The sequence below is a fragment of the Halichoerus grypus genome, chromosome 1 (assembly GCF_964656455.1).
Source record: "Halichoerus grypus chromosome 1, mHalGry1.hap1.1, whole genome shotgun sequence".
Classification (NCBI taxonomy): Eukaryota; Metazoa; Chordata; class Mammalia; order Carnivora; family Phocidae; genus Halichoerus; species Halichoerus grypus.
This window is the reverse complement of record NC_135712.1, coordinates 77511654-77538490: the sequence shown is the minus strand read 5'-3', so window position 1 is coordinate 77538490 and position 26837 is coordinate 77511654. Positions and strand designations below refer to the sequence as shown.

The window sequence follows — 26837 nt, the reverse complement described above, 5'->3', positions numbered from 1 at the left end:
TGCGACTCTTGTATGCACTGGGAAACCAAAAACTTCTTTTGGCTTGCTTTATTGTGCTATTTGCTTTATTGTGGTGGTCTGGAACCAAACCCCCAATATCTGAGGTATGCCTGTGCCTCCTTTTTACACACACACACACACACACACACACACACACACACAGAGTGTAGAAAAGGCAGCTCGGTATCGTGTTTGCTAAACTGTGTCTGTAGGCTGACTGGCAAGGTGGCTCTTAAGGATCCGGTTCATTCATTTGTAGCTTGCCTAGAACATCTGCCGCAGTGATTTTTCAACTATCTTGTGTAGCAGTGCTTCAGGGGCATTACTGGAGGCAATGGGGAGGCCCCCCTGGGTGGAACCCCAGACTTCCCCTGCTGTACTTGAGCCAGAGCTGCTCTGTTTTTATCTGCGTAAGTGATGGGGTTCTGTGTATAATTTCATCTTCAGCAGAGGGTTCATCTGCTTTAAAAAGATGTGGCAAGTGTTTATTTTACTGTCAAATAATCTGATTGTGGTTATTACGATTTGCATTTTATTGATGGATAGATAATATATTTTTCCATGTGATTATATAGCTATTCTCATGCAAATTGATCTTTATTTTAATTGTAAGGAGCTACTTTAAGAATATTATTTTTATTTCATGAGAGTAGAATTCAGTAGCAATAATTCAATGAGTAAGTAAATACAGTGAAAAGTACATTTTTTTGGTATTTTGTTGTTTTTGCTTTCTTACATGCATAGAGCCGTGAGAAATGAGGCTGTTCGTGTGTACTCGGGCAGAGACCACTTTACCATGCCCCTGCTCTTACTTACTGAGTTAGCTTAAACTCTGAAGTGGCCTGTGTCGGGTGGGTTTAGATCTGGTTGCAAGTGGGCAACAACGATCATGACGGGCCAGTTGTGAAATGTCATTATAGACCCAATGAGAGAATTGAAAAAAAGTAAAAGAGGACCTGGAAGGCTCATGCCCCTCATTTTATAGAGGAAAAAGTTGAGTTTTAGGAAGGGAAAATCAGCCCTTATGGTGTCACAGGTAGACCTGGCTTCCCGCTGTCGTCCTTTGAGTGAGTGGGTCTTGGGCTGGCTGCCTCAGTCGGGCTGACAGGAGAATGGAGACCCCACAGAGTATCTCCATGTATAGGAGTTTATCTCAAGAATCCCTGTGGGTGGGATCTGGCAGCAGAAGGCTCAGGGCTAGGGCCATCTCTCTTTGCTTTTCATTCCTCCTCCCTCCCTCCCACTCCTCCCTCTTTGATCCTCTGCCTCTCCATTATTGGCATGTCCCTTATTCCCCACCTGCCCCTAGTAATTGGCTTCTTAACTCCCTGTGTGTTTTGACTATTAGTAAGTAGCCATGACCATGATCTTCTTGGCTTATCATGACCACAGTTCATCCTCATGGTGGTTTTGTGACATGTGTCTTCGTTCAAATTTAGAAGGGAAGGAGGTTTATTAGCCTTGCTCATCTTTTTGTCATTGGCCAAAGGTTAGGTTCACCAGCCTGTCCATGGACTTTTGGTCAGGTGACCAGCCTTGCTTCTGTGGGTCACAGTGTTTTGAAGTGGAGTTACATGATCCAGAATATGGATCTTTTGGCACCAAGGGATAGTGGCAGGACTGTTTCCTTTAAAGGGATGTGGGTTGGCCAAACATTATCAACTTTGGGTATGTTTGTACTGAAAAGTATGAGATGATATGGAATGTGAAGGAAAAAAATGGAGGTATGGATCGGGTCTAGCGTTTAGGTTTTTTCTTGATGTTTTTGCTTCAGGTATACGAGACCCATGGAAAACTCTCATTGTCTCCTATTGTTACCCCGCTTTCTGTTTCTTCAATGCCATGTTCCCCATTGCCCAGCTGTTATTTTCTTTTGAATCATAAAAATGTTGTCTGTATTTTGAATGCAACAGAGTTTGCCCCAAAGATAGCTTTTTGTGGCACTTCTCACCACTGCCCTTAACTTTGGGGCAGATGAATCTTTTTAGATGCTAAAGAGACTGGAGTTTTAGACTAGTTTAGCACATTAGAAAAGTTGAATAGCCACTGGATAATAAGCTTCTTAGGGAAGGGGATTGCTTTTGTTTTTAAATCTCTTGTCTCTTCCATATGATTTTACAAAGGGTCTCAAAGAACATAGTGCATTTGATATTACTAGGCAGATATGAAAGTAACATTATCCAGTAGACTATAAACTCCTTGAGGTTAGGGATCAAGCCCGCATGCTACTTAGCACGAACCTTTCATAGAGCAGCATGGGAGAGCATGGGAGAGCCATTTGCACAAACCAATGGGTGAGAGTTACCCTATGACTATTGGCTATCACACAGAATTAGACAAAGGAGAGCCAGTTATCAAGTCATTAGGTTATTAGTAATGTCTTCTTGGAGGAGAATACATTTGATAAGGTGGATGGGTTTCAGAAAGTAAGCCTTTCAGCTAAATGAGTGGGAAGGAGAGTACACAGCCATGAATTGAAGCATTTCTTTCCCCCTCTTCCAGCATTTTGGGTCTCTTCAATAAAGTGACATTTTTATTAGATAAAATAGGTCATATTTTCTGTAATTTTCACTACTGTATGCTGCCTGTCGACTCAACATTATCAGAATCAGCGTGATAAGGGGACTTGCATTATTATATAGCATGGGGGATGGTAAGAAGCAGTGTTACTGTTTCCATTTTATTTTTATCCAGATCTTTCTTACCCATTATTTGGATTGCCTCTTGGTATTTTCAAGCCCCCCCCCCCCCGCCACAGAATTACCCTTTTAAGTGTTCATTGTGTTAGAAATCTACTTAGAGCAGTGGCTCTCAAAGTGTAGTCCTTAGACCTACATGTCGGCATCCATTCAGAACTTGTTAGAAATGTAAATTCTTGGGCCTCACTGAAGATACACAGAATCCAGAACACTGGGGGTTGGATCCAGGAATCTGTGTTTCAACAAGCTCTCCAAGTGGTTCTACAACAGACCACAGTTTGAGAACCCCTGATCTAGAATTGGGTTCTTTACAGTTCATTCCTAGCACCATCATGGGTTAAGAAGCGCAGGAGCCTCGTCTAACGGAAGCTCCAGCAGCTGGGTTTACTTTGAATCAAAATACTTTTAAAACTTACATACTCACTAGGACTGTGTCAGCCAAAGCATTTATTTTGAGACTGTGGTCAAGGTAATAGTTGAGTAGCTAATGTTTATTGAATACTTAAGATGTGAGCAGTAGTTGGCACATAGGAACTCATTTAATCCTTAGAACAGCAGCATGAGGAACTGAAGCCCAGAGAGCTTAGGTAGACTGCTTAATGTCACCAAACTAGAAGATGGCAGCTGCACATGTCTAACACCTACAAGGCTGACTCCAGAGGCTTTGCTGTTACTCTTTGTGTGGCGGGGGGATTTAATCAAAATGATCACAAAGAAATTCATTGATCATATTCTCGGCTTCGCTAAAGATAGAGATGATCAATGATAGATACTTAGTTTTGTTGTTTATAGACCGTATGGCTTTTTTTGTATCCCTTTTGTTATCACCGGCCGTGTTTGTTTTTTCATTAACCTTAGAAATAAGGGAATAATGAACTTCACTGACCGTAAAAGAAAATAAATTAAGTGAAATCCATGCTGTATTATTAATACTTAATTCCACTGAAAAGAAAATCAAAATTGCATGTGAAAGAATGTACTGGTTTGTGTCCCTAGCCTTCTAGGGTTTCCTGAGATGAGATAGTTTTATATTTCTAAGCTATCTGGGAAATGTTTTTTTCCAAGGAATCACAAAAGGAAGCCCAAGCTTAGGTCCTATTGGGATTCCCTTGGTGTTACACATGGGGTCTGCTCAAGTTCCCTGAGCTTTGGGAAGCATGGTTTAAATATCATAGATTTAGTACCTCTAACATCAAGTTTTCTCTCTGATGATTTGGTTTCTTTCTCAGGTGTGCTTTTGAGCAGTCACATAAAAATCTTAGCTCTTCAAATCCCCCTTCTGTGATGTGTCATTGTGATTGCTTGGCCACCTCAAAGATTCTGGACATTGCTGAGGATGAGGTCAGGCCCATGCATGGTTTGAGTGTGATACTGGACATGGGCTCTAATTCTAGGAAGTAAACTTCCTAGGGCAGACAGTGGTTCTTAATTAACTAGACCATTGCCCTTGATCCTTTGTTTCTCTTAACAGCCTGATTAGGAACTCTGTTTTTAACAATGTTGATTTGATCAGGCAGTTCCTGATGTTTTTTCATAGCAGAGGACTTTGCAGTTTGTCTTGTTCCCCTACCTCAAAATGGAAATGAATACTTAACAAATAACTTGTTATTATGCTAAGCAGAATGCACTTATTTCCATTCATTAATAATGCACATTTTCCCCATTTTGCAGCCACTAATGCAGTAATCAGTCCAGGCAAGGACCATCTATGGATGCTAAAACCTTTGGGGGAAAGGTTTTGATGAGCAGAATAGCAGAGTTTTAAAGTGTCACCTCACAGATAATTTATTGATTTAAAAGGGAAGAGAGCAACTTTTACAGTGAAGAAATCTGGTGGACCCCACCTTAATCAAGTCATCAAATTTGATATCACTAAACCAAGCCAAACTGTCATCCTGAGCTTCCTGATGTGATGCGGTGGGAAGGACACAGCATCATGCACATAATATTCTTGTCCAGCTTGTTTTAATCCAACTCTAATCATCAGACAAAGCAAGATTGTTGAACTTTTTCTAAGATACCTGGCCTGAATTCTTTTGTCATGGAAGACAAAAATTGGCAGGGGGCGCAGAAGGGTGAGACTAAAAGACATGTCATCTCAACCTGTGATCTTTGACTGGATTCTGGATGGAAAGTAATAACAATAAATAAAAGGGCATTACTGAGATTGCTGGTGAATGTGAGCATGTGTGCAGATTAGAAAATTCCACACCCACGGGCACCTGAGTGGCTCAGTCAGTTGAGCGTCCAGCTCTTGATCTCAGCTCAGGTTTTGATCTCAGGGTCGTGAATTTAAGTCCCATGTTGGGCTCAGCATGGAATCTACTTAAAAAAAAAAAAAAATTCCATACCTGTGTTACACGTCCAGGTATGATCATGGTACAAGGAGTTCTTAGGAGATGTAAGCTGAAGTATATGGAGGGGAAGTTTCTGCAACTTCTTTCAAATGGTTTAGCTACAATAACAAATGAACAAATAAATGTATTTGTTACAAGAGAGAGAGTGCGAGAGCAAGTAAGTATGGCAGAGTGTTGGCCTTGTGACAGAGTGTTGGCTATTGATAAATCTGGGGGAAAGGTATGTGGGTACCTTTCCTGTGAATTTAATTTTTTTTAGATAAAGACCTTTGGGTATAAAGAATGAATAAATACAAGTGAATACTCTTTCATAACTCAATACTGTCCCTCCTTGTCTATTACCTGTAGTTCGTGGATAAGCAGTGTGTGGGCAAAAACGTCACCCATTTCAAGTCAGACTCTTAGAAATAGCCTTCCATGCTATACACTTTGGTTCTGGGCTCTGCTTTAAAGTCTATTCTTACATCTTTGCAATGGGGATGTCATCACCCTGTAATTCTGCTAGTGGCGCGAAGAATTATGATTTTCCAAGTTATAGTAAGCCCCAGTTGTGGTTTGGTGAGCTTTTGTCACATACATTTTTATTGAATGAATGAAAATAAATATCTTACAGAAAATAATATTCTATGGATGGCTAACTCATGGGGGTTTTATAGCTGTTAGTGAGCGAAAAGACACTGTCACTGGACTCCATTGGTATCCAGCCTCTTGTCCTCTCTTCCCACCTGCACACCCCAGCCACAGCTCCGGTGCCCACCTCTGCACGGGTATGACCTGGCAGCACTCCGCCTCAGCTCCAATACCTGTCTCTCACTTTCTGCCGTGATGATTTTCTGCCACCATTCTACTTCTTGGCATGAGTGCGGGGGTTTATAACCCATGGCAACCCTAAACCTGTGGAGAAATGGAGCCTGAGGATAAGTATTCTCTTCTTTCATCCCTTAGGTGGGGAGATCTGAGGCATGCTTCTCAGGGCTCCTCCGAGCTCCCCCGCCAGCAGAGTGGGCCTTGAGCAGGTGATCGTAAGGCTGCAATGATAGGAAGTTAAGGAGACATGTTCCTAAGTGTGTGCCATTCTGTGAGTTGGTTGTAAGACAGTTGTGTCTGGGATCTAACATAAAGTATTGAGAGTAGCAGGACAGTTCCTGCATCTACAGGTTCTGTAGAGGAGAGGACCAAGAGGATCACCAGTGGAGGATGTGGCAGGACTTCCATTATTTGAACTGAGGCATAAAATAGAGATGCAACAGAGAGAAAGAAACCTGTTCTAATCTATGATGGGGATTGAAATATGGCAGCAGAGCTCTTACCAGAAGGCCAGGCAGGGCAGCAAGGGTCTGGGGTTCTTCGTGCAAAATCCCACAGCACTAGGCGGGGACCTGCTGAATTACGTCAACCTCATAGGAGAAACGAAAAATGGGGAGTAGTCCCAATTTGGTGGGAAGAGAGGATAAGGAGCCTGGATACCAACTGAAGCCTTACATGTACAGGCTCGTTAAGCACTATAATTACTTGTTTCGTTGTATAGCTCAGGGTGATTCTGTGACTTTTGAGTCTCTGTGGTTAGATATCCATCAGTACTTAGAGCATGGACAGTTGATGTACTTTCTACTGCAGTTAAGTACAGATGTTGAAGACCTGATTAAATTCTGTCTCTTTACTGATACCCCAAGGGGACACTTAATGAATGATGCTCCCTTTAAGAGGAAGAATAATTAACAATAGCTATATTATTCATATTAATTTATAGTTACTGGTTACTATAATTAATGCTATTTAAGAAAATGATCATAATTATAGCACTTTACAATTTACAAAGTATTTTCCCATCCATTTTCTTATCTGAATCTTGTAACATCCCTCTGGCTTAGGTAGGGCAGGTGAGGGGGAGGAAACTATGGCCCAGAGAAGAATTTAACCAATCCCCCGCTCTTACCAGTATATTATGCAGTGATGCTATGGAAATACACGTAGGAGAATCAGATTCACACAGTTCTCAGTTGCCTTCCCAAACACCAATGTCCCGTCTTTCCATGTTGTGCCAGGACCCATTCCCCAAGCCCGCTCACGATCCCTGGGAATGCCCTTGTGACAGTGTCTTCCCCTCTACTCACCCTCTGTGCTTCTGAGTGCAGGTGGAGGGCGGTGCTTGTGATAACATGGGGTATTGACAGGTGAAGTCCATAGATCTCCAGCTTCATGATCGATGACCGCCACCACATGCTTCCTCTGCAGCCCCTTGGCCAGAACTCTGAGCAGACCCATTCTAGTGCACTTTGAAGGTGCATTGCTTGGAATGCACTGTGTCTCTCTCACAGACACATCTAATACCCAACTTAGCCTGCCGATTCCTCTTCCTAGACCGTCAGTCTCCTGCCCGTGCCCCTTCCTGCTGCAACTCAAATGCTCCAATTCTATGTGATGGTTTCTGAACACAAAGAACTTGTAATATCTCCCCAGCTGGATCTGCTCCTTCAGCAGAGGGATGGAGACATTTATTTCCTTTTACTTGTAAATTAGTAAAAAAAAAAAAAAAGCCTCTAATGAGTGTGATTTTAGGCAAATCACTTCATATCTTTCAGTTTTCTTATTTGTCAAAACAGGATAATTCTACTTCAGATTTTGTAAAAGCTAAAATAAGTGAAGTGCAGAAAAGCTTGGACCAAGCCACACTGTAACTTGAGAGATTTGCACTCAGACTGATATCACTAGACACTGGAGATGTTTTTTTTTGGGGGGGGGTAACACGTCTCTGTTGCTTTCAACAGGGAAATCCTGGAGGCAAGACCCTTGAGGAGAGACGTTCTAGCCTGGATGCCGAGATAGACTCGCTGACCAGTATCTTGGCAGACCTTGAGTGCAGCTCTCCCTACAAGCCTCGACCCCCACAGGTAAGAGCCTTCTGTAATCATGTCCACACTGCCGGCCACCGGAGTCCACAGCGACCTGAGAGAACAGGCTGCGGCTTGTTGCCCTTCCATTCGTTTTTGACCTTCTCAGAGTCAGTGTTCTACATTGTTGTTTTTTTTTTTTTTTAATATCAACGTATGTTAGTTGACAGAAACTTCTTCAATTGAATTTACGAGTATTTTTTTTTAAAGGAACGCAAGAGTGTTATACAAAAATGTTGTGAAAATTAAATCTGCTCTTATTCTATTGCCCTGTACTTTTTCTGGCTTTCCCTATGAGGGGTGTTTTGTTTTATGTGTATAGTCTGCACAAACATACTTTAGCATGGCTAGGTTCAAGTTAAGGGGAGGGCTACCTCTTCTGTGAAGAAACCCTTTCTGCTGGCTCTGGAGGTGGCTTCTATTTGGTGGTGGCTGTTGTCAGTAATGCTCTGAGATCCATGTCCCTTTTCTTTGGAGTTCCTTCCCTGTCTCAGATTCCTCAGGGGGGATTTCTACGTTGAGGAGCTTGACCACTTCTTTCAGTTTTCTTGTCAAAGGTTGTGGATAGCTTATACTCCCATCAACACTTTGGAAATATGTATAGTTCTCCCCATCTCACCAGAGTTAGTGATAGCTACTAGGATCTGTATTCTAAGTGCAAACGGAGCCTTGTCAGTAGCTCTTCCATGCATTCCTTTGCTCACTTTGGAGATTGGCTGTTTCTCTGCTCCTCGGTGTCCGCAGAAGCTGATCTTCCACTGCTGTGGGTCATCGTGTCTCTCTTGGGTCTCGAGAAGGCAATGGCAGAACTACTCGAGGGCTTCTGAGTCCTCAGAAGACAGCGAGCAGAGCTCTAGGTGCAGACATGGGACTGGTACTGTCATCAGTGTTGTTTGACTCATGTGATGTTTGCTTGACCATGTGACGGTGCATACGGCACTCTGAGCCTCACTCTGGTTCTTGAACAACAGCTCCTGTATTCACAGTGGATTCTTTCACAAGATCCAGGAAGATGAGCCCAAGTCTGAGAATTATTCTTCAACAAGCCTTGCTTACTTCATCGCTCCTGGCCATTGTTTGATGTTAAACATTTTTCGTATTCCACCCAACACATACCTCAAGCCCAGTTTCTCAGGAGAGCAAGACCACTGACTTTACAGCTGGACTCACCTGTCTTATGCTCAAATACTTCTATGCCCCACCACACTGACCCACCCTTTTTTAATGGGGCTTTTTTCTAGTCTTTTTTTTTTTTTTTTTAATCTCCTAAATTCTTATACTGTAGTTTATACTGGGGAGGTTCTGCTTAGAGGTTTTTGCTTAATATAGCTTTCTTTCTTTAAGGCTATGTCTCTGCATGTCTCCCATAAATCACTGCATTTTAATGGGTTATTCAGCAGCTACATTTTTGTTTGAGCCATCATACTGTGCACACAAACTCATAATCACTGATATTTGGACAGTACTTTACTGATGGTAAAGCACTTTCACATATGTTCTCACTTGACTAACATATAGATGCCTCAACTCTGAGACACAGAGGGTATGCTTAGTTTGTGGCTAAGGAAACAAAGATGTGGCAGGTAAGTGACATGGCTCAGCAGGACATGTGACTATAGTGTGGGCATAGCTGGACCTTGACTTTTTTGTGTGTTTGGTTTTAAGTTCTAGAACAAGGTTGAGGATGCCAGGATTTTTTTTTTTTTTTTTTACCAATGACAACTCAATGAAATCAGTCATGTGAGTAACAGTATTGCTGAAGTATGGCTTTCTCATAAAAAATAAAACATTTAGAAGGTTTAAAAAGCTAGTAATGGTAACCCTTAGATAGAAGAAGTTGAGGATTAGGAGAAAATCTACTTTCAATATGCCTATTCCATTCAGAAATTAAAGAGTGATCCTTTCTAACTTTTTTTTTATTATTCTGATTTAGGAAAGCAGGGATTAATTGGGAGAGCTATCTCATTCTTCTGAATTATCTTCACTCTGGTGGAACTGAATTAGATGTGTTAGTATTTATTGGTTAACATAATTATATGCTGTGAGAACAATAATCACACACTTAAAATATTAAAAAAATATGTGCCAACAGAAGATGATACTTGCAGGAGACTGTGTTGTGTTGTAATTAAAAGGTACTCAGAAAGTCCTAGAAATGTAGACTATTAATGCCCAACTTTGATGTTTCCATTTTTGATACAAAGCAAATTACAAAATCCGTTGAGTCACCTGAATAGTTAAAGTAGGCTAGTAGGTCTATGATTTCTCATTATTTAAGCATGTGTTGTATGCTTACCCAAGCCCACCTCTGAATCACCTTTTTAGGCTGCTTTGACTCATGGATCTAAGGGAAAATGATGATATATGTGGAGTATTTGCAGAGGGAGAGGTCCAAAGGAGCTCTATAACTTTAAAAAATGTCTGAGCTATTAAAGATATATTTTATGGGGCATTTTCTTCCTTGTTCCAAGGGAATACTTTGTGCTCTCAGATTTACCAACTTCAGTTCTGTGTGCTTATTTATCCATTTTTTAATTTGGGAAATTTGGCTTAATTCTACATATTTGTTCACTCCTAGTATTTATTGAGATCCCACTGTGGATTAGGCATTGGAAATACGAAGATCAGCATCAATATGTCCTTGCTCTAGAGTAATTTCTAGTCTTACAGAAGAGACAGGCACATAAACAATTCAAAAGGACACCAAAGAAGCACTTCCCTGTGCTACTTGAAGTTATCATGTGACTCACCAGATGTTGAAATTGTTGAAAAGTCAAAAATAGGAATATCAGCATTATACTTCATACCTTTCTAGGGAAGTATCAGGGCAGACTTCTTGGAGCGGGGAGAATTTGAGTTTACTTGGCTGCACATGTCATGGGAAGGACATGAAATTCAAGGTACCAGAAAAACAAGAATGAGGAAGTCAAGGAATGTTGAAAGTGAATGCCTTGTTTGAGGATGAGTTAGGTTCCTTGTGACATACAGGATATGTGGAATGCAAAGGGGAATGGCAGAAGGAGAAATCACCTGTTCTTAATACCTAGGTTTCCCTCATGATGCCCAAGGACTCATAGTAAGAGGTGGAATGGGCAGTGTGTGTGTGTGTGTGTGTGTGTGTGTGTGTGTGTGTGTGGAGGGGTAGCAATAGTGCTTCTGGCTACAGTGGGATTGGGGGTAATTTTTTAAACAAATTTTATAACGTAAAAATATACATTTGTGACATTGCTCAAAATGTGTGTATTAGGAAATAGTTTGAGAACAGCTGTGAGAAGGTCAGAGTTGGTTATGAGGAGAATCACAGACCCAGTATGATCATAGAGTATCAGAGCTTAAGTGAGCTCTTGAGGTCATGTAGCCCCGCACTTACTTTATAGAAGGAAAGTTTTTCCCCAGAGAGGGAAAGATTATTGTTCAATGAGGCTCAGTTAGAGACAAGATGAATGATTCTCTTTTTCCTGAACCATGCATGCCATAATGGTTCTCTGAGGATGATAACAACAACCAAGGGACAGTTTGGTTCTTTTTAGCATCTCAATTAGTTTATTCCACAGTGTCTCTCTTTTGTGGTACTTTCCCTAAAAATATGTCTTGGAAACATAATGAGGAGGAGATAAAGAACATACCTCAAAGGTAAACAGAAAATTTATGACCATATAGCATCTGTGAGTTGGTATATATCTAGACCTCACCCACTGAGCATCATTTCTTGGTAGAAGTGCAGCTGTGCTCGGGTTCAATTGCAATTCTGTCAATTTTTTAGAAGACGAAGGATAAATCATGAACTTCTTTTTTCTTTGTCTCTGCAGAGGCAGAGCTAGAGTGCTGGTCTTCTAATTCCTAGTACAAAGCTGCCTCTTCTTCCCACAAGGAATTGGGTAGCATTGGAGATGGTACTTGGGGATTTAGTAACTTTTGGATCAAGTCGCCTTTGAATTGATCAGATGGGATTTCACTATCCTCATTTATGCTAGTATGAAAATTTTAGAGAGATTTTGGGCATAAGGATAGGGCTGGACATAGTTTGAGAGCTGAGACTCCAAATTTGCCAGGAAGAAGACTACTTGTCTTCTCCGTTCCATGTGGTCTCCTCTCTAGGAAGAGCTTCATTTGCGGGAACTGTCACATCATCAGGCTGAGCTTCCTTTCGTTTCTGAAGTGGGCGTGGTGACTATGATGAGTTCCCTTTTGCAGAGATGCAGTATTGTTCTAGAGCTACAAGAAATAACATGTTGACCTAAGCAACCAACCCATTCATGCGATTCTTTCCATTTTGCTTTGGGATTGTTAGCTTGTGCCTGGAGCTTGCTTTAAAGCTTTGGGTCTTTGAAGATTTGGAGCACATCATTTCTGCATGCTGTTTACCCTATAAATGACATATTTATCTTCCTAATTTAAGGCATTTAAAAATGACTGTAACTTCTTAGTCTATTTGGAAACAGAGAACATACATGCTGTTTGGTCACATGGACACATCTTTAACTGCCATCCCTGGGCTCCCACACTAAGTTCTTTTCATAGAGCAATAATCTGTGAGGCCAACTGAGAAAGTATTTCAGGTGTGTGCGTGTTGTAGGGAAGGCTTTTTATTAGGAATTCATGTGGCCCGAGGGCTTGGAGACAGTGTAATCAGGGTGGAGTCTGGTGGTGCCATGGATCTTCTATTCTCTTGCGCTCCCTGTTCTAGCCTGCAAAAGCCATGAGCAGCTGCAGGGGAGATTAATTAGTAATTAAATTTTTAATATTTCATATTATTCAGTTCAACCCAAACTTGCAGGCCACTGGGGGATGAAAGCTGAGCCACGCTGACACTCTGGTGGGATGCGGGCTATCCCTGCACGCTGGGACCTTGTTGGTTCCATGTTGGGCTCCCTGAGAATTAGAGATAGGAGCTGGGTCTTATGCTGTTTGAGAAAAGGAATAGGTATGGACAGTGTTGTCTTCCTTTTCCTACATTCTCCCGGGAAAAACTTGGGAGCATGCTGTGATTTGCTAGGGAAAAGAAACACCAGAGTTGTCTCTCTATCTGAATTGTCTGTTTACTAATAGCTTTCTTTGAGAGCTATGGGAAAAGTTGAAACACTATAGAAACCTCATATATATGAGAGGAGCTGGAGTACAATAAAATAAAATGTGTGAAAATACCACTTGAGAAGAAAAACGGATCTTATTATTTGCACTGTCCGCATTGAGAAGATCTGGTTTATTTTGAATTAGTCTGTACCTGTTAGAAAACTTGAGCAGTTAAATAACAACATGATGGGGGTGGAGGAGTGGTTAGCTGACTCAGACCTGCATGCCAAGAGTTTGATGATGGGCAATTAATTTTTAGATTGTATATAATTGCACCTCAATAACATTTATACCTCCTCCTTTTTTTTTTTTTTTAGAAGGTGATGCTTCTGTTTGTGTCATATGTGACAAATAATAATAAAGTTAGCTTTTAATCTTTGTTTTGAGTGCCATGAAAATGTAACATTTTCAGAGTGGAAATTTAGGCCCAAAATATACCTTGGATTGCACCTCTACAAAACTTTGGCACAAAAATTTCATTTCACCTGCCCCAGTGTCAGAATGTGCTCCTGGTGTCTGGTGTAGTTTAGCTCCTAGCAGTGATGGGAGAGGGAGCCAAGTGGACCACTGCTGCTGAGCACCATGGAAAAGCCGGGCCTTCTAGAGCCTGGTGTAGTGGTGGGGGGGTCATCTCTGGTACCTTGGCCATGGTCCCTGGGATAGCCTTTAACTGATTTCTTTACCAGACCTGGATGAGTCCTTGGCTCAGAGGTGATTGTCTTACATGACACCGAACCTCTCAATCCAGGCCTTGGTTTAAAAAGAAACACACAAAGCTGGCTGTTGATTTTCTCCCATTTTCCGACAGCATCTTAGTGAAAATGATTAACTCTGTGTCCATGCAGAAGCACACATTGTATTTGCAAAATTAAAGAGCTTTCTTGTCAGGACTGGTTTCCCTATTTCTTTCCTCCTCTCCCACTGTTTAAATATCTATTTTGCAAGTAGCCTTGGTCTGAAACCCCAGGGTCCCCCCCGCCCACACACCTTTTTTTTTTTTTTTCAATTTAAAAGAAAATAAACAAGGGATGCCTGGGTGGCTCAGTCATTAAGCATTTGCCTTCAGCTCAGGTCATGATCCCAGGGTCCTGGGATCGAGCCCCGCATTGGGATCCCTGCTCAGCGGGGAGCCTGCTTCTCCCTCTCCCACTCCCCCTGCTTGTGTTCCCTCTCTTGCTGTGTTTCTCTCTGTCAAATAAATAAATAAAATGTTAAAAAAAAAAAGAAACAACAAAATACAAATTCAGCTATATTTTTTACTTAAGATGATTAGACTTTACCGTGGCAAGTACATATTGAGTTTTAAGAGAAAAACGTATACCTCAGAGAAGATATGGTCATTGTTTTGTCCATTTTATATGCTTCATAGCCAAACTAAAGTATAATGATGATAATGATGGTCTCTCTAGACAGAAGGTTGGAGGTGGTTAATAACCAATCCTACATATCACCATTTGTCAGGGTGAGTAACTGGTCTGTCCTCTACGCAAAATATCACATTGGCCTATAACTGCTAAGGTTCTTTTCACACCGTGGAAAAAACTACCAGGGAAGTCATGCATTGCCTTTCAGGGAATCTATTAATTACAAACATAAAACCATAGTTTGTTGTGTTTCTTAGTTTGAGCATATTTCCTTATAAAGTTCTAACCTGGAGTTTTATTGAAATAAAAGATTTGGGCACATACTTCTTTCTATTGAATCAGCAGGTATAGATTTCATTAGTAAGTACAGACAGGACTACTTGTGAATTTTGGAATTTGTCTCTCTGCTTTGGTCCCTCACCCAAATGTGCCCTTCAGTTACGCTGTCATATCAGAGTTAAAGGCCACAGAAGGGAATCGGATTGTGTTTTGCTGTACCGAATCACACATTGCTTAAATGGAAAGAAAGTCATCTTACAACAGCACTCGCAGAGTATGCCTTACTGAGACAAGATAACAAAGCTGGAACAGCAAAGAAACAATTGTGATAAATACCAGACTATGAAGTCCTTGAGACAAGATTATCTTTTGTTTACTGGTACGCGAGAGACAGACAAATTCATATTTACTGACCAAATGAGTAAATGTTGTCATCAAGTCCAGTAATGATGTAAGTATCCACACCCTAGAAGTCTGCCAGAGAATCCAGTCTAGATTTGACATTGGGTTAGTGCATAGCAAAGGTACTGTTGCTTTCTGATTTTTACATAGTGGGCATGTATTTGCATCAATACAAAATAAGTACAACCGAGGCAAGTAAGTTTTGTTAAGGACAGCTTATTGATGGCTGCTGATTCAGCTAGCATTTCTAGCTTTATCCCCTGGATTTCATTTTAACACTTGAAGGCAGTGCACTTGGTTGAGAAGAGGATATTATCTTAGGTTATGATTCAATATAATACCATTCTCTTATTATTGGGATGGTATAAAAAAATAAACATCAAGTTATTTTCTGTATCCTCTTTAGAATTGCTGAAATGAGGAAACCATCATATTACTGTTTCCTAATACAAAGATCAATGTGATAAATTCTTTGAATTCAGTGATAGGAGACAAAAGTTACCTGAATGATGAACTGATAGATATTTCCTTTCTTCAGGAAAAAAAAAATGCAGAATTATCATATGACTCTTTTGCTTGGGTTTCTATGATTCAACTTCTCCTTCCTTTACCACATTGTTTCTGATACCTCCTCACCAATATTTGAAATGTCATAAATAAATGCCAGTTATAAGCCATTTCAAAACTAATGACTTTCCTAAATCTAACTCATGCTTTTTAAATGTGAGTAAGTTCTGTATGTATGTACGTATGTGTGCCCATAAACATCCTTAAAAATATGTAAACTTCAGGCTTTTTGAATAGAGATCATTTAATTCTAAATGGATTCTTTGCTTATATTGATGGTAAACAATGTCTCCATTAAAGTAACATATTTGCTGATATAAATAAAATATAAGATTTAAAGTGAGCTAAAAAGATAGAATATTTATTTGTCTCTTTTAAGAAATGTGGTGTTTCAGAAAGCTTGAAGGACTAGTAGTTATATGCATGAGGCCAATACCTGAATCATTTGTGAAGTGTTTTAAACTCTTCCTAATTTCATCTTGATAATGTAGTACTTACATGAAAGTACTGGAAAAGGCTGCTTCCTAGATGCTGCGAGATGTGCTAAGCTCCTTAGCGATAAGGAATCTTCTTGGCTCTCTCTACCCTGCAACCTACACAGAGTGATGTTTTATTTCCCAAATGGCCAACTTATGTTAAATTGATCCTTACCCAAACAGTCAAAGTCAGGAAATGGTTTTTATAAACAGCATCCTGGATGACATAATATTCTATGTAATATTAATTTTAAGGCTCCTTTTCTCATCAGGCAACCCAGCATAGCTAAACGTTAACGATGTTTAACTTTGTTTATGGGCAACTCTATTTTTACAGTCACTTGAGATCAGACCTCACAAACAGCAAGGAGAGTAAAAAGAGAGAGAATTAGGGTGGTCTGCTTGCAGCTGTGTTAGAACAAGTTTCCTGAAGTACCTTCTGAAGGAAGGGTGTGAACGGATATGTGTCATGCAGACCATCACTCCTCTACCACTATCCATCATATCAGATGGGCAAAAGAGAAAGAAACAATAGGACTTACTGCTGAAGATGTGAGAAAAAGACTAAGATATATCTTGAAAACTGGGACTCATGAAGGGTGACTTTATGAGCAGGGAAATGGGATTCAAGAACATGGTGGCCATTGCATATGATTTTCCAAGCTCTCTCTTATTTATTGATTGGTTTGTTCACTCATTTATTCATTTTTTTCTTTTGTTCATTGAGTACTAAATTGAATGTAGAATTTCTATTGAGAGATATTAAAGAAGGCCTGAGTGAATGGAGAGACATCCTGTGTTCATTGCTTGGAAGACTTAATATTGTTAAGATGGTGTGCTCCCCAAATTGTTGTACAGACTCAGAGTAATCCCTATCAGAATTCCAACTTTCTTCTTTGATGAGCAAATTTTAAAATTCATGTGAAAATTGAAGGGATCAAGAATAGACACAAACAAATTTTAAAATTCATATGAAAATTGAAGGGATCAAGAATAGCCACAACAATCTTGGGGAAAAAAAAAAAACACAAACAAACAGTAGAAGACTCACACGTCCCAATTTCAAAACCTATTACAAAACTATAGGAATCAAGCAGTGTGGTACTGGCCTAAGGATATGTGTAGATCAGTAGGATGGCATCGAGAGTCTAGAAATAAACCTTTACACTTATGACCAACTGATTTTCAACAGGGGTTCCAAGACATTCACTGGGGAAAGAATAGTTTTTTAACATATGATGCTAGAACAACTGGATATCCACATGCGAAAGATTGAAATTGGACTTCTACCTCAGATCAAATACAAAAATTAACTTACATTGGATCAGATGTAATATTAAGAGCTAAAATTATAAAATTCTTAGAGAAAACATAGTGATTTTCATGACCTTGAATTAGTCAGTAACACCAAAAGCACAAAGCAATTGAAGAAAAAACAGATACATTGGACTTCTTGAAAAGTAAACATTTGGGGGCACTTGGGTTGTGCAATCCCTTAAGTGCCTGACTCTTGGTTTCAGCTCAGGTCGTGATCTCAGGGTCCTGGGATCAAGCCCTGTGTCTGCTCCATGCTCAGTGTGGAGTCTGCTTGAGATTCTCTCTCCCTCTCCCTCTGCCCCTCCCACTTATGCTCTCTCTCTCTTTCTGTCTCTCTCTTCTCTAAAATAAATAAATAAATCTTAAAAAAAAACTAAACACTTGTGTGCCTCAGGTGACACCATCAAGAAGGTGAAAAAACAGCCCATGGACTGGGATAATACATTTGCAAATCATATTTCTGATATGGCCTATATTAAGATTCTTACAACTCAAGAAGACAGATAATCCAATTAAAAAATGGACAGAGGATCTGCATAGATATTTCTCTAAAGATGCAGAAGAGGCTAACACACATAGGAGAAGATACTTGATGTCATTATTCATCTGGGAAATGATAAAATGAAGCCACAATGAGATGCCACTTCATACACATTAAGATGGTTGTAATCAAAAAGACAGACAGTAACGCATTTTGGCAAGGATATAGCGAAATTGGAACTACCATATATTGCTGGTTGATTGTAAGACAGTGCAGCCACTTTGGAAAAAGTTTAGCAGTTCCTCAAAAGATTAGACATAGAGTTATCAGAAGACCTATCAGAAGTTCTATTTCTTTTATATCCAAGATAATTTGAACATATCCACACAAAAACCTGTACATGAATGTACATGGAAGCATTATTCATAATAGCCCCAAAGTGGAAATAACTTTAAGTATCCACCAGTTGATGAGTGGATAAATAAGAGGTAGCATATCATTGAAATTGATTATTATTTAGCCATAAAATGAAATGGAACACTGATACATGCTATAACATGGATGGACCTTGAAAGCATTACGCTATATGAAAGAAGCCAGACACGAAAGACTTCATATTCTGTGATTCCATTTATATGAATAGGCAAATCTATAGACACAGAAAGATGGGTTATGAGTGGCTGGGTGAAGGGCAGAATAGAGAGCGACTACTGATATGTATGGGAGTTTTTTTGAGAATGATTAAAATATCCTGGAATTAGGCAATGATGATTTCACAGTCCTTGAATATGTTAAGAACCACTGATTTTACATTTTTTTTTTTTAATTTTTTAAAGATTTTATTTATTCATTTGAGAGAGAATGAGATAGAGAGAGCATGAGAGGGGGGAGGGTCAGAGGGAGAAGCAGACTCCCTGCCGAGCAGGGAGCCCGATGCGGGACCCGATCCCGGGACTCCAGGATCATGACCTGAGCCGAAGGCAGTCGCTTAACCAACTGAGCCACCCAGGCGCCCTGATTTTACATTTTTAAAGTGGATTTTATGGTATGTGAATTATATCTCAATTGAAATTTTTTTTTTTTTTTTAAAGCTCTGTGTTGAACAGTATGCCTGGAATACCATTATAAAATTGTGCAGGGCTCCTGCCTTAAATAAGCTCACCATCTATTGGGAGAACACAGACTGACAATTATAGCAGAGTATTCGTCCTAAGGAAGAAGCACTTATAGGATATTGTTTCAAGAAGAAGAGGTAGTAGAACTTTGCCTGGATATCATGGAAGCTGTTTCTGCCTCCTGTTTTTACTCAGATAGGAATCTCTGCAAGTAGGATGAGACTTCTGTGCAGCTCCAGAGAGCAGAACAAGGATCGGTATTTAGAAGCTGAGAAAAGCAATCAGCAATGCAGCATAAGGAGAATGCCTTTCTAATAGTAAGGGCAAAGTAGGCCACCTTAGAAGATGGCAAGTTTGCCTTCATTGGGGGCATTTGAAATGATACTTTGGCATTTACCAAGCGCATTTTTTTAAACTCTCTAAACTTCAGTTATGAATCTGAGTTAATAACGTATCTCAGAATTGACATGAGGACCACATGAAGTAATGGATGTGTGTCTAATGTGTGAAGACACTATCTTGCATGTAACACTGTGATCACTGTCGCTCTCACCACCATCATCATTATCAAATGAATTTTGGCAAGAATTCTGGGAAAGGAATTCAGGCAACAGATGGGAAAAATTGATTTGAATGATGCTAGTATTTCATGGTACTCTCATTCTTGGTTACAGGACTTGGAGTTTTATGTTCCCTGATATAAAATTTGGAAAGAAATACAAAAGACCTTGATTCTATTCCAGGTCCTTAAATTGACTATTTCTGTTCCTACGACAAACTACTCAGCCTCAATAATGGCTTTGTGCTGTTCCCCATGATAGCTAGTACAGATGTGTGATTTACTAGAATTGTTACTGACAAGAATCTCCAGTGACCTTGGAGATGGTCTTTGTGAATATCAATAGAACTCTGGTTGACACTGAGAAGGTTTATAGGTGAGACACTGTGAGGGTCAAACAGAAGTAGGATATTTCCTCAACCTTGCAAAGAATATGTCATCTCTTAAAAACAAAAAAGTGAAACAACTTAGTTAGACCTCTGGAAACAATTATTTAAGATGTCATCAGAAGTCCAGAATTTCCGTGATTGGCCAGGATGTCTAGTGGATAGTTACTACCTCTCTCTGGGTCTGTTTCAATATCTGTAAATTGGACTTGAGATAATTTCTTATGGTGATTCTCACTTTGAGTTGGCATGGCTTTTGCCTGAAAAACTATTGATTTTCCTCTGTCTTTTTATTATTTCACTATAGAAGGTTTTTTTTTTTTTAAAGATTGGGTTAAAGTTGATGGAAGTCATTATGTGCAACCCGAGGGAAGTTTCTGCAAACTGAAAGACCAAGTTCATGTTTTTGGTAAGATAATTTGAACCCAAAGTCATGGTGTTCAAGGTGATTTGTAGCCTACCTTGTAGAGTTTAGGAATATTTGAAAGGCAGTATATTGCTGTCCCTGAGCCTTTGTCCAGTCCTTTTAGTTATTTCCATGGCTTCTAATGCATAGACTCGAAAGCCAAAGCTAGAGCAATAACCAGTCTTGTCCTTTCATCTGGCATATGCATGAATCATCAACATCTGTTTCTGTGCATTACACCATAATCCCTCTTGTAATTGAGCAAGGTTCATTTTAAAAACAAAAATCATGACTTATGAACTTGTCACAATTTAATAAGCCTATCATTGGGCTCTTGGTGTAATTTATTCTCATTATATCTCTCGACTGCACAGAGACTAAAGCATGTAAAACTATGGTCGAGTTGCTGTTCTTCAGAATGCCCTAGAGGGCTTGTTAAGTGCAAATTGTCGGACTCCACCCCCTCAATTTTTCCAGTGGGGCTGAAGAATTTGTCTTTCCAACAACGGCCCATATGGTGCTGACGTTGGGACCACACTTTGAGAACCTTCAAAGCTGCTTGTCAACCAATTGTTTCATAAGCAGCACCTTCTTCCTCCTTTCTTTCATCTCTACAGCTGTCTACCCTTAAGGCTCTGCTCTTGTCAACAATGGACACTAGTCTAATGTCTTCATTTTCTGGAGGAGGAAACCCTAACTTAGAGAAGTGTCTTTCTCTTGTTACATAACTTGACAAACCTTGGCAGATTTTTGCTGTTGTTTCATTGAGAATGATTTGCAACTGCAATTCTTTGACTCAACATTTAGATTTAGAAAACTAGAATTCCAGTTCCAGCTCAGTTGTTTTTTCTTGGAACTTCGTGTTCCTCATCGATGTGATAGGAATACATTCTCTGCTTACCATACAGGGTTTTGTGAGTAGTCAATGGCACACTGTGCATTAAGGTGCTTTGTAAATTATGAAGTGCTATGCAAATATTTTTCAACCTCATTCCAGTTATCAGATGCAATATCATGTTAAACATAAAGTATCTTATGATAGGCACATCCTTCCCCCGCTCATCTAGGGTAAATACCATCTTTTCTAACTTTTCAGGAGGAAGTAGTACAGTATAAGCTTGTCACCTTTTGCATCCTTTCATTTCTTTCCCACGTTGATTTCTCTCCTAATCTGCTTTAAAAATAAGCAGTTAGAACTTGTCATTTAACTATTTATGCATCTTAATACATACATGTATGTAAGATGCAGTCACATGCATTTTCACATTATGAATTTTTCTCTAAGTATCCTGGTATCCTGGTAAGATACCCTACAAGTCACATTCATTAAGAATAAAGTAAGTGAGTTGCTATTTTGCTTGAAATTAATCTTCTTTTGGCATTGCACTGGAAAAAAAACTGAGTTTTGCCAAGAGAAATGGATTCTCCTCCCAGTTCTGCAATTAACAGGTTGTGTGAAAGAAGTCAGTTCCTCTCTCTAAGCCTCAGGTCCCCATTTGTAAATGAGGCTAGTTCTTACTCATTCTTTCCACTCTCAGTGTCTATGATGTTGGAGTTATAAGGCAGTGTTTAAATTATGTCCCTCATTTTCCTGAGAAACACTGATAGAGTGTGCATGTTGACCTGGGTCTATTCTAGTAAGATATTTTCCCTTTCATGCCTGAGGCCTAACTGACATCTGCTTTTGTCTTGATGCACTAAAGCTCCCCCATACCTTTCCTTCAAGATATGGCTAGTCTCTAGGGAGACATCTCTGGGTTCTTAGGGATGTGTTTCTGTTGGTACAGTTGGAAATAGAAGAGGACTATGTTCTTTTTTGGTTCCCTGGGATGGGTTTGTTAGGGCTGGGGTGGTGGTGGCAAAAGCTTTCATGTTTTTAGTGACCTTTTCCGTTCAGTAATATTCAGAGGATCTCCCTTATTAACACGTAGTAAAAAGTATTGATTCTCTGTTGCTGTGGTACAGATTGTTTAAAAACCTAGCAGCTTAAAAAACCCATTTTCGCGTATTTTTCTGTAGGCTAGGAATCTGGGCATAGCTTAGCTGGACCATCAGTTCTCTCTCAAGTCTGTAATCAGGCTATTGTTCCAGAGTCTACAGTCTCATCTGAGGGCTCGACTGGTGAATGATCTGCTTCTAAGCTCAGGGAATTGTTGCCAGGGTTCAGTTGCACCTGGGTTGTTGGACTGAGGGCCTTAGTTTTTAGCTGGCTCTTGACTAGACACTCCCCTCAGCTCTTTGCCTTATGGACCTCTACAGTATGACAGCTCATTACATTAAAGCATGGAAGCTGGGAAAGCAAAAGGTAGAGTCTGCTCATGAGATCTAAGTCAGAATCATTGGTAACCTAATTGTGGAAGCAGCACCCCATTCCATTTACTGTGTTCTTTTTGTTAGAAGTAGTGATTAAGATCAGGCCACACTTAAGATGAGGGGGTTATGCAAGGCTGGAAATATCAGGAAGTGGGGATCATCAGTGGCCATTTTGGAAACCTGCCTACCACAGAACAGGGTACCACTTGTGGAATCTGGTGGATGTGTGAAGTTAAGGAGTAGAAGGAGCAGGTGAGGTATCAAGAGAAGAATAAAATCTGGAAGAAATTAGAGGTTATGAAAGGCTCTAACAGATGTAGGAGGAATTCCACACTCTGAGAGCATTAGAGCTGGATTGGGTTTTAGGGGTCTTTTGATCTAACTCATCTCATTTTCTCAAGGAGTCCAAAGCTTATAGGGGGCCTTGATGAAGCCACGATGATTGTATCTGAGCCAATTAGACCAAAGTCCTCAAACTCCTTTCTTTAGATTGTCAGCTTGTTATAATGGAAATAACTCCAGACTGGGAGTAAAAGGATTTGTCTTTATAACTTTTGATTTGCTTCTGAGTAGCTGTGTGACATTGATCAAGTTAATTCCTTGAGATACGGTTATTCAGTCTAACATGAAGCTGTCATTTGTCATGTATATTTATTTATGTTTCATGAACACATTAGCTCTTGTTGGTGAAAATTCTTTATAAACTTTATCAGCCTTTAGAAGAAAGCATGTTTTTGTTGAAATTAATGATGCATAGTTTGAGGCAAAGCAAGCACCTCCTTTTGCCACAAAAGATGAGTATCCGTTCATAAAGATACAGATACTTTTATCTATTTCCAAATCTGTGTAAGTCATCTATTGGTACATGATGAACTACCGAAAAACATAGTACTGTTTATTTTACTCATGAATCTCCAACTTTGGTGGTGTTCCATGAGGATGGCTTATCTCTGCTCTGGGAAACCAGCTCAGGTGGCTTGACTCGGGGGTGGATAATTCACTTTCAGGTTAGATGAGTAATGGTCAGTAGGCTGTTACGGGGAGCTTGGCTGGAGCTGTGCATGTGGAACCATGGTTTCTCGCCATGTACATCTCTCCACCGGTCAGTGGGGGCTTCCTTGTAACATGATAGCTGAGTTACAAGAGCAGATGTCCCCCCAAAAGATGGTAGAAATCATGCATTTTTGTGAGTTAGCTTTGGAAGTCACATAGAGTGCCATTTCCACTGTACAGTGTTGGTTGAAGTAGTCACAGAGGCTTGCCTAAGTTCAAGGACAGGGGACATAGATCCCACCTTTTGATGGGGTTGTGGCAAGGTTCTAGAAAAAATGTGAGCAAGAGATACTGTTGTGGCCATTTTTGGAAAATACAACGTGCCATTGTATTGCATTGTATTCTATCATGCTGAAGTTGATCATATCATATGAGAATGGTTAATGTTATATGGGTTTCTATTATTAAGTACTTACTAAGTGCCAGACATGTTGTAAGTTCTATAATTCCCTTAAAGTTCACTTAATTCACCCTATGAGTTAGTCATTATACCATTTTCACAGATGAGAAAACCACAGCACGTAGATGTTAAGTCAGTTGCCTAAGGTCAAAGCAGCTCTTCAGTGGCAGAGTTCAGATCTAAATCCAGTTGACCTAATTCTGGAGTCCCTACATTTAACCCCTCTGCCATGTTGCCTCTGTGTTCTCATCTGTATCTATATCTCAAATCACGTGCATGGCATTCTCTTACCCACTCCTTCTGCATCCCCATCTCTGTCTATTGTAGCAAGAGTGAGTGGAGAGGGAAGCAGACTGATGAGGGAGGAATCACAGGCAGGACTGGTAATACCTGTGGAAGGGATGGGGCTGAGCCTGCCCGTAGGCACTCCAGGGGCTAGTACCAGGAGGCCCCAAGAAAGAAAACAACTTAACATGCCACTAGTTCCACACAGAGTTTACAGGGGCCATGATTGTGCCTTTAATTTAAAAAGACTTACCGGAGTCTAAGGAAATCCAGGGAGAACAGCCGAGTAAGAAGATGTAGATCCAAAATGGAAAAAAAAAAAAGGGAAAAGGGGCCAATATTTGAAAAGTAAAGGAGTTGAGAAGCATCTTTCCTTGTCCCCTAGAAGTTCAGCTCTGCTATTTTACTAGATGATGACGATCTATCTAATACTTAAATCCTACTGGTTTCTCTATTGGGATTTTTTTTTTTTTTTTTTTTTTATCAGAGTCCAACCCACGAATTGAGAAAGTCACAATTAGGTTTTGTGCTAGTGTGTATCTGTTTTAACACTTTCTTTATTCACTGAATCATGTACTTTCATTCCCCAGCAATAGTTAAGACCCTCTTGAATGCAGGGCACTACAGATTAAAATCAAGGGAGAACAGTTTTTACCCTTGCCCACTCTATAAGTGACTTCTAATGTAGGAAACGGATGAGCCAACAGAAGACAGGATATATAATAAATATAATGATGAATGAATGAACAGGCCTCTATGAATTCATGGAGGAAGGTGCTCCAATCCCCTTCTGAAGAGGTCAGAGGAGGCTTTTTAGAAGTGGCATTTAAGTCAATATATTGTGGAGTTAGAAATAGTTCAGCCTGTTTGGAGATCAGGGTACGTAGGGCAAGTGTCATGAGCTAAACCTGGGGAAGAAGGCAGGTGGATATGTTTCTGCAAATACATTTCCCACTTCTGTCTTCCTGCCTTATAAATGCTGTGATGACTCAGTACCAGGAATCTCAGGCAACAAACAACAAACATACACGATATTGCATTTCTCTGTGAACCCTCAGAGATCCCTGTGATCTCAGTCCTCAATGCAAACACCTCAGTGCCAGGAACTCATCTGAGAACTGTCAGGATGGGGCCTAGAACGTCTTGTGTCCCGTCAGGGTAAAATCAAACCAGTCACAAGTCAGTGAGGCCTTTAGGATCAGCCTTCTTTCCTCTAGCATCCCTTCTTTAGAAGCTGCCGGGGCTGTATAGCGTTATCACATGGTAACACTCGTGATTCAGAAGTGCTTTACTACAGACAAAGCACATTCACATTGTCTCTTGTTTTCCTTAGCACATGTGAGTTCGTTGTTACCTCATTTGATACATGACAAAATTGAGGCCCTGAAATCTGATGACTTAATTTTACCAAAAATCACAAACAAACAAAAAAACATCCTAGAGAATCTGGTGGTTAAATTTGTTTCTTCTGTCTCCAGTTACCAGCATATTTCTAGCACGTCAGTGGTTCTCCATAGCTGGGAACTCTGTTCAAATGAAATCTGAACTGGAAACTTGATCTGTAAGATGGCTAACGTGGAATAGCTCTTTACTGAAATAGGCCTTTGGGGCTCTGGAACATTGCTGAGTCCCACTCTGCTCACTCTGGAGGCCACGCTGAGGCATCTCTATCTCTATTGTGAAAAGCAGTCCCATTCTGCCGGGCAAATTCATCATGTTGCACCTCGGAGCTTTCAGGAAAGACCTAATGACTGACTATTTTGTTGCCTAGGCTGGGATTAATGTTGGAAGGGTACCACTGTCCATGTGGGGTCACTCACCATTCTTGCACTGATCCAACCATGAGTTTCCATGGATCAAAGCCAAGCCCATAAGAGAATAAAGCAGAGGATGAAAGAACCAGAAGAGGTTGAAGGCAATGTGGTACAGTGGACAGAGCATGTGAATTCTCATCTTAATTCTGCCCCTGACTTGTTGCGTGATTTTTTACCAGCCAATCTGCTTCCCTTCTCTTGTGCCAGCATTTCAACTCACAATACTAAGGTTTTGAACCCTGGATCCCCTCAGATTCTAATAGAAAATATCCCATGAGGTTTTCATTCCCTGAAGAAGACACCTAGCTTGTCCGTACCTCAGACCCCAAAAGGAGGATCGACCCTACTGTTTCACACTCCCTTTCATGACCTGCTGTGGTAGGTGTTTTGAAAGTGTCCTATTTCATGGATAGAGGGAGCTTGACCTGGTGAGTTGAATGAGTTATCACCATGCAGGAATTCAGGTACTCACTTTTTATCCATGATGTGGTTCATTGTCTATAAACATTTCAGTAGACTTCCTGCCTTATTTTGCTGCCTTTAATATGGGGATAATAAATGAGGAAATCCTTGGGGTGAAGAAGAGGGAGGGGAAAGACA

The 26837-nt window shown here is 40.3% G+C and overlaps 1 protein-coding gene and 1 long non-coding RNA gene across 6 annotated transcripts in view; one reads left to right on the top strand and one right to left on the bottom strand.

The window, feature by feature from the left end:
• The window catches only part of LPP (LIM domain containing preferred translocation partner in lipoma), a 654872-nt gene that overhangs the window by 310378 nt on the left and 317657 nt on the right, over positions 1 to 26837 (top strand). For all 5 annotated transcript variants that reach the window (XM_036109786.2, XM_078068088.1, XM_036109787.2 and 2 more), the window contains one exon: positions 7825 to 7947. In XM_036109786.2, the coding sequence (XP_035965679.1) occupies positions 7825 to 7947 (123 nt within the window). The remainder of the gene's footprint in view (positions 1 to 7824; positions 7948 to 26837) is intronic.
• Positions 1 to 26837, bottom strand: part of LOC144381194 (uncharacterized) — a 235400-nt gene that overhangs the window by 266 nt on the left and 208297 nt on the right. The window lies entirely within an intron of this gene.